The following is a 9156-nucleotide window of genomic DNA, read 5'->3' on the forward strand; positions in this document are numbered from 1 at the left end:
TTAGGATTAATGAGGAATGGTGAAACAGCTAAGCTTTGAATTTGGACAAACATTGTCTTGTTGACCGATCCACTGGCAAAGGTGGACTGAAGACGGTGCCAAAGAAAAACAGCTACCCTGTCTAACCAGGGGGTATTCCACAAAAGGAGCTTCTAATAGCCTTGCTTATTGAAGTTAGCCTTGCTTAATTTGCCAAACTGTTTACCCTCGGCTCACTGCATTCCAATAAAATCCAATCAATATTGAGGTCTGATCATTTATATGTACACACATGGACAAAATTGTTGGCACCCCTAAGTTAATGAAAGAAAAACCCACAATGGTCACAGACATTAGTTGAATCTGACAAAAGTAATAATAAATAAAACGCAATTAAATTAACCAATGAAAATTCAACATTGATTTTAAACCATGCTTCAACAGAATTATTTTAAAAAGTAAACTCATTAAACAGGCCTGGACAAAAATGATGGTACCCCTGAAAATAATGTGGCCAAAGGGACATGTTAAATCAAGGTGTGTCCCCTGATTAACATCACAGGTGTCTGCAATCTTGTAATCAGTCAATGGGCCTCTATATACGGCTACAGGTAGTCACTTTGTTGGAAACAAATCATAAAAAAGCCAGACTGGAATTTGCCAAAGTACATGTTGACAAGCCCCAAAGCTTCTGGGAGAATGTCCTATGGACACATGAGACAAAAATGGAACTTTTTGCCAAGCCACATCAGCTCTTTGTTCACAGATTGAAAAATTAAGCAAATCAAGAAAAGAACACTGTCCCTACTGTGAAACATGGAGGAGGCTCTGTTATGCTTTGCTGCATCTAGCACAGGGTTTCTAGAATCTCTGTAGGGTACAATGAAATCTCAAGACTATCAAGGAATTCTAGAGAGAAATGTGCTGCCCACTGTCAGAAAGCTTGGTTTTAGTGGCAAGTCATGGGTCTTGCAACAGGACAAAGATAAAAACACCCCAGAATGGACAATAAACATTGGACTATTCTGAAGTGGCCTTCTATAAGCCCTGACCTAAATCAATGCTGTACACACCGTCTCCTTAGACATCATCTCTTCTAAATGCATTGCAGAAATAAAAGTGAAAGTAACTGTTAATCAACAGCTATTATCTCCAACACCTACATGATCCGTTCAGTCTTAGCTACTGTCAACAGAAAAGTCTACACAGTGGCACAGAAATGCATCACTACCTGGTGTTTTGGTGGTGTAGTTGCGACACAGAGCATAAACACTCACAGTGACGCAGGCCACTTACGCAGGCTGTGGCATGGACTCTGTTCCAATGCAGAAGTGTAAATCAGCCTTTCGCTTTTCTTAAGTGAGGTAACTAAAGGATCTGTGTGTATTTTGTGTTACGTAGAAGACGCAAGCACTTTAACGTGTCAAAGTCATGGAAGATTGGAGATTCATCCACCTAAAACAATATGGACAACTGGAGCTGTTGTGTAGATTTGGTGGGTGTGGATGTAGGGTGTATTTTATGGGCCAAGTGGAGATATTTAGACTTGACAGTATGTGAAATGGAATAGAAAAGAACCCAGAACAAGTGTTTAACTTCTTAAACAGCCTACAGGCCACCAGCGGCCCAAAAGTGTCATTACAAACCAGCTTGTACAAAAGTCCCTGTAGTTATTGAGTAATACACCTGAATGTGAAATAATCCTTCCTGCATTAAAGAGTTAATGTTGTTTTTAATGAGGGTTTAGTTGATATACCCTGCACTGCTGTTTGGTGGATTGTTTGATGTTAATGACAAAAATGTATTTTGAAATGTACAATTAATTTTTGCTATTAATTAAAGCCTTTATTTACTGTTATTTTCAACAACAAATAAAATGTTAATATATTAATAAAATATATTAATACATTAGTCTTATGTGTCCTTATTTTTTGTTGTATCATTGAAGGACCTGAACAGGCATTACTGTAAAATGGTAAACTTAATCAAAAACATCAGTAGGAACTATTACTTCTGTTGATAATAAGCCATTTATAAATACAAACTTAACACAGAAAATACGGCGATTTGTGTTTGGTAGATTATTTTTTGTTGTAACAATGCTTCTTGCCAAGAAACCTTTACCACTGAAAACCCTGTTCATTTCCCTGTTAAATGGTTCAACATTTGTGAGGAACAGGCATTTGTGGGATGAGCAGTGGAGCTGATTATGTGGGTTGCGCCCATGAAAAATTTGCCAAATCCTCTCAGCTTGTTCTGCCCTTGACTGGTTCGTATTTGGTGGATGGATGATTGACGTTTGAAGAAAGAAGACATTGACAATTTAACAATTTATTCAGTTAATAAACAGGAGCCTCAGAGTGTGGAAGAACCATACACAGCCACAACAGCCTGGCACCTCCTCCTCATGCTGGTCACCAGCCTGGTTGTGTTGGTCACTTTGACACGAACAGCACGCCCAAGCTGATCCCAAGAGTGTTCAGTGGGGTTGAGGTCAGGACTGCTGGAGGTTGGCTCTGATAAACCCCGCTCTGTGTTGGCGAGGGTTGTCATATTGGAGGATAGAGTTTGGTCCCAGACTGTGGAGATATGGGATTGCCACTGGTTGCAGAATTTCATCTTAATGTCTCTCTGCATTGAGATTGAGCTTCCAATAATGACAAACCTCATTTTTCCAGTGATGAAGATGCCACTCCACACCATCACATTTTCTCTACCAAAAGATGTTAGCACAGCATTCTCCACACCTTCTCCACACTTTAACTGAACAATACAACTGCCTTAGGAAAGAATTTTGACTGACGGTGAAGGGCAGTCATGGCAGGCCTCCTGGCAGCCCAATGAGACTGGAGACTGGCTGGGTGCTGTCTGTTCCGGATTGTCTGGGTAGAGAGTCGTCTGCCATCTGTAGAAGACAGCCTATGGTATGTCAGTGCTGACAGGGTGAGAAAACAATCTTCTTGGAGTGTCGTCTTCTTGGGACGCCCACTTCGCAGACTGTCTCTGACATTCCCGTCATATGGTACTTCTGTGGCAGAGCCTATGCTCAAGTGCCTGATTGCCAGATTTCCTTACTTTTTGTGCTAAGTTTATTTAACTATAGTTTATATAGTATACAAGTATATATAATTTGCTGAGTGTTCTGTTAAACAGTGCAGATGGGGAAATGTCTATTGGTCTGGGCCTTTTAAAACTGCACTCTCTGAATGGACCAGTAAAAGGGAACTACCTAATTCAGAACTGACTAAATAGCCCTAATCTCTCCATCAGCCATGCCAACCTTGAGGAAGTCCAGACCGCTGTGACTCTGACCTGCCATGTGAAAATAACACAGTGTGTTTTAATTCTGCACGCTTCAGCTTCAGCCTAGGGATCACTGGTGATGTTTGTGCCATGGTAACATTTGTGTACAGTCTCCTGAGTTCTAGACAGTAGGTAAGATATTAGTTAATTATGTAGGGCAACATTTATGGGTATCAAGTCTTCACTGCACTATGGTATACATATATCAGCTGTAACATTTAAAATCTGCTTAATATTGTGCAGGTCCCCCTCATAACACCAAACCAGCTCTGACCATCAAGGCATGGACCCACAAGGCCTATGAAAGTGTCCTGTGGTATCTGGCACTAAGATCCTTCAAGCCCTGAATGTTGTGAGGTGGGGCCTCCAAGAGCATTACTGAGCATTGGGTGCATATGACCCTGTCACCAGTTGTCCTTCCTTGGAGTCCTTTTGGTAGGTACTGACCACTGCATACGGGGAACACTTCACAAGGCCTGTCTTATGTTTCTAGCCACCAAAGTTTGGTTCTTGTCAAAGCGTCTCACATTCTTACACTTGTCCATTTTACTTGATTTGATGTCTCTTGACAGGCACCATTAAACCCAGATAATCAATGTTTTTCACTTTTGTAAAAATTATAAAATCTTTTTCACTTGGTTCACTTGTCAGTGGTGTTAATGATATGGCTGAACTGTGAAGTTATTAAGCTGATATAGGACATTCTACCAGCTTCAGATGACTGTGGTTTGCCACCAGTAATGACTAGTAAGGATAGAGATGGAATTAGTTCTGTATGGACTTGTGGTATATGGAGAATGTGGACATTTATCAGTGGTGGCCAGCAACTCTGTAACAGACAACTAAAATTTGAGAGCCAGAAGGTAACACAGACATGAGAGCTCTTTGAAACACTGGCATCTCCACTATCTACAAACCTGAGTGATTGTGTGCAAGAGGCGGGGCGACTGCTTGCAATTACCCGAAGCTAACCTAAACAAGTGATTTGGATTCTAGGTATGAAGATTGACACTGCAAGTTTAGACCTATTCACTCTGTCGACACCAGTTTAGCCCCCACATTCAGTCTATAGCAGGTAAGACAGTTGGAGTTGGAAGGGTTTGAAGGGTTTTGATGTTTTCTTGAACAGATAGCAAACTTTAAGCTGCTTCTTGTGTTGTTCTCTCAGTAAGCTGCAGAGATTCTGAGTAAGCAACAGCCAAAACAGCTAAAACAGCTAAAACCCCACAAACCTACTTCTGCAGTCTGTGAGACTTACCCTTTCCTCTTTAAAGTGAAAATAACAGTGAGGTGAACCCTGAAGCACAAGTCTAAACACAGTTCAGAGAATCCATTTGTTGTGTGGGTCCAGATCCTTCTCACCAGAATCTGCTCATAAAGTCAATTAAAAGAGAATCTCAATGTCAACCTGAATCAATACCGAACGAAACAGCTGGAAAAAGACTGAGGCCACATCTGCTGTGCTTCTAATTTCTAAAATCATCAGTCCAACAGCTGTGCATAATCTGAGTTACTAGGAGGTGTAGATATTTTACCAAGATCTGGAAGAAGACCCAAACTGTCACCCTCAGCTGAGAGGACGTTGTTTTAGATGGTACGGAACAACACAAGAACTGTCAATACACAGGCCTGCCATGATCTGCAAGCTGCTGGAATTTACAAGCCAGATGTACATCTCCATGAACTAAGAGGTTGCTGTGTAAGAAAGAAGCCCCTGCTCCAAAATGTACACTTTCAGAATCAACAAGTTTACCGCTGAATCACATGGATAAAGACAAAGCCATAAATTGAGTTGCTTGTCCACAATGATCAGGGGTATGTTCAAAAGAGTAACATGTACCAACTATTAAGCATGGTGGTGGGAGAATCATGCTCTGGGACTGTTTTGCTGCCAGTGGAATGGCAACATGACACAGAGTGGATGGAATAATGAAGAAGGAAGTTACATTTATTTGAACTTGAGCATTTCTGCTTAGAAGATTGGTCAAATATCTAATCAGAATTGTACCAGAAGCTTGTTGATGGATGCCAAATATTAAACTTGCTAAGGGACTTATATTAGGTGTATTAGCTGTATGGATGTTTTTGGCCCTGTGTTGATTTCAGAAAATTCTCAAAAGTGAGAATTGTTTGTTTTTATTAAAGTCAGTCAGTAAAAAAACTATATTGCCATAAACATGTCCATGCTGAGAGTGACTAAAACCTCTGGCTTTAGCTGGATGGGTTATACTATCCACAACAACTCAGAATAAAAATGTGTTGGAGGAGTCAGTAGATGTGTAGAGAAGAGTGAGTGTGTGACACTGTTTTTCCTTTTTGACATTTTGAGAGTTATATGACATGTTAATATCCCTTCCACGGGGGTCTAGAGCTGTGGTTCTGTTGATTGTGTGAGATTAGGCAGATATGTGTGTGTGTGTGTGTGTGTGTGTGTGTGTGTGTGTGTGTGTGTGAATATCAGAACAAGGGAAAGAGACGGAAGTAACAGTGTTTATAGCGTGACAGTGTGAGAGCGGTAGTTCCTTTTGTTGGTTTGATCATCAGAACTGAAGTCAGTCAGATCTGCAGTTGCACTGTGAGGACAGACCATGCAGCTTCTCCTTTTATCAGCTCTCCTGCTTCACAGCTCCATACTCACGGCCCAGTCCGGTGAGTACACCTGCTTACTCTTTAACATGTAGATAATGAACAGAGCAGACCTGCCTGATCCTTTACTTTATGATTAGAAGATCCAGTGATGCAGTCAAACACTGCTGTAACCAGAATCTGCACAGATCAAAAGAAGCGTTCCTCAGCTGTAATTAGACGACTGTGGCCTCTACGTTTCTGCATAATTCAGTGTTTGGCACAAACACATTCAGAGTGGGTTTGGTGTGAATGTGTAGTGAATATGTAGTTGAGCAGAGTTGTTGTTGTAGAACCGGTGGTTCTGAGCATGCATTAATCATGTCAGTGGGTCTAGGCACAGCCTTTAAGGCCTTGGCATACTTCTTGCAGAGATAACATTCATCTAACTGTGGAGAAATCAAACAACCGCAGACATTGTGCAGAGACGGGGCAGCTGTGCGAACCCTTTGAACACAGACACTATGCAATCAAGCCTGTGATTGGTCGGCAAAAAAGAGGCATGAAACAATTGTGGAGCATTTGTGATGAGGAAACTGAAACTGCAGAAAGTAAGCTTGTAAGCTTGCAGAGACAATTTTGGCTTCGTGCAATGCTCCTAAACTTAGTTTTGCAAGGAGGCTATTGTTGAGCCTACTGGAGGTGTGGTGGGCTTAATTCAGTGAAACACTACTACTCTAACTATTATTAATAAGGGAGGGGCTTACCAGATGGGTTGAGGGTATTTGCTGGGCACAATGTGTGACTAATTTAAAATCTAATAATAACCTGATCAGTTTACGTTATTTTAAACTGAATTCAATAATAAACCTGTAAGACAATAAATTCAGGCCTAAATAAAAGTTTAAGGTGAGCAGTACAGTAATGCTTAATATTTCATTTGCATATTTGGAGAAGCTAACATTGACTATAAAGTAAATATTTAAACATAACTAAAATAAAATAGATGAACACTGAAAATGTAAAAGTGAGAGGAAGGAGATGGGGGTTCTTTTGAAGTGCAGTTTCCAGAACATGTATGCAGCCTTGACCACAGACCAGAAAATGAAAATACATTCAGAGCTCAGTTTAACTGACCACACGACCACAACTACAGCCTCCTGCTGCTGAACACGTTTCTCACAACAGAGTGGAAATGTGACTGGTGTAAGAGCTCTGTTTAGACCACAGCTGCTCAAACCTTTTGTCAAAATTCAGGTGGCTTATAATATTTCATACCATTTTAGAAGGAAAATAAGATGTTCAGGTGGACTACATCAAACTTCATCATTGCCATATGTTGGGCTGCAATGGTTTAGAGTAGTATCTGTGTGGAAGTAGAGCTCTTATGTTGAGATTTTTTATTTAGCATTCTTTTGTTACCATTATTTTTGCTGGGAGAATAGTAAACCCCATAGTACTTTCTGTGCTATTCTATTCAAATACAGCAAAATAAAGCCCAGCCCAATAAATCAACTGGTTACACACAAAATCCATCTTCCAAGAGTATTTCCTATTTCAAATAAATTAAAAGTTCAATTAAAATGGGAAGAAAGGGTCTTGTGTAAAGGGATATCTGTGGTTAAGGGAATCTAAAACAAGCATTTCTGCTTTAGCCCTGGTTTCAGTCAGTGATATTTGTGTAGGTGGTCAGGACTGATTTCAGAGCAGCTGCAGTGTCCACAGGTGAGTATTTTACCCACACTCAAAAACCCTGCCCTTCATTAAGAATCTGATATGCAGAGGTAGAAATAGTAACCTGATACAGTAAAGTATAAATGTACCTTCAACTAGTACATTTACATTTAGGGCATTTAGCAGACATTCTTATCCACAGCGACTTACAAGGTAACTCATATTACAGAGGTGGGTCAGTGTAGTGTTAGGAGTCTTGCCCAAGGACTCTTATTGGTGTAGCACAGCATAGTCACCCAGCCTGGGAATCGAACCCCAGTCTCCCACATGCTGTGGTAGCTCAGTGGCAGGTAGTGGTGTTATCTGTTGCGCCACACCAAGTAAACATAGTAGTAGCAACAAAAAGGCAACCTGGGTTAAAAAAAAAAAAACCTGGATCCTTCAGTGCCAAACATAGAACTGCATTGAAACAGTGCAGAACCTCCCGGCACAGGAGCTGAAGTGTGTTAGAGTCTGTTAGGACTTTAAATAAAAGAGAATCAAGAGATATATCTCTGCTGAAAAAAAACTGTTCAAGACCAACTGTTGAGTTAAGGTGGTCTAAGCTGGTGATTGAAAAGCTGCTTATAGAAAATACCCTATACTGGTAAAGAGTGTATGTTTGAGTGTATGAGTGAGCATTTAATGGAGTAACTAGTCTACCAGCATGGCCAACTTGGCCAACTTGAAAATATGTGATGGTCCTTCTGGTCATGCTAGTCTACCAGCATGTTCTGATTGGTCGTGCTGGTAGACTAGCTAAACCATTTAATTCAATTTTTAAAATTAGCTTTAAAAATAAAAAAAGCTAGCTAGGCATTCAATTCATTTACATACATGGCTACTCTGAAACACATGATAGTAAGAGACTTTGACCAACATGTCCACAGGCCAGTCTCCCTCAGGAAGCAAGGGTAAGACCAACAACTGGCTACGGTGATGCTTAAAATTAAGAGAATCAACAATGTAACAAAGTCTTAAACTAGAGTGTTCAACTGCTGGGGTTTAGATCATAAGGTCAAACTACTGTATTATATGGATATTAAAGGGCAAGGTTATTGGACATTTATTTCAACTAATCCCTGTCATTTCATAGTTTCCTCAGAATGCATCAATCAGCGTTTTATGTCATAAATTTAAGCAGAAGTTTTAAATATTGTTATTTGTTGGACATTGATCAGTTCCAGTCAACCATTTAAAAGAGCTTGCTTAATAGTTCGTATTAGTAGATAGCTGAGCTAACTGAGCCACTAAAGAGGTCCTTCCCTTGCAGGGAAGTAAAGCATTGTAGCTAATTTCAGTTCCTAAAAATATTACCTTCTTCATGAAGTTCTTTATGCATGCAAAAACAATAAAATCACAGATTTGACTTCCTTTTTGTTAATGAGGACTATGTGAAATTTTAATGCTTTTACAGTAGCGCTTCTTCTAACAAAGTTAGTGAACATTATAGTCAACAACAGTTTCATAAAGTGACCTCATACACCATCTTTCTATCCATGACTAAATAAAATAACCCTATACAGATCTCTATCCCTCTCTTTTATCTTTTAACACATCAACATTTCTAACTAGTCTTTCTGGAGTCTTGATAAC

General features: G+C 40.0%; 1 protein-coding gene across 4 annotated transcripts in view; it reads left to right on the top strand.

Annotated features, from left to right (window-relative positions):
* The window catches only part of LOC140549565 (uncharacterized), a 53241-nt gene that overhangs the window by 10815 nt on the left and 33270 nt on the right, over positions 1-9156 (top strand). For 3 of the 4 annotated variants that reach the window (XM_072673309.1, XM_072673310.1, XM_072673311.1), the window contains exon 1: positions 5831-5931. The exons of the other annotated variant lie outside the window; for it this stretch is intronic. In XM_072673309.1, the coding sequence (XP_072529410.1) occupies positions 5871-5931 (61 nt within the window). In that variant the 5' untranslated portion in view covers positions 5831-5870. Of the gene's footprint in view, positions 1-5830; positions 5932-9156 lie in introns of those variants that run through there. 4 annotated transcript variants of the gene reach the window in all.

Source organism: Salminus brasiliensis, chromosome 2 (genome assembly GCF_030463535.1).
Source record: "Salminus brasiliensis chromosome 2, fSalBra1.hap2, whole genome shotgun sequence".
Taxonomy (NCBI): Eukaryota; Metazoa; Chordata; class Actinopteri; order Characiformes; family Bryconidae; genus Salminus; species Salminus brasiliensis.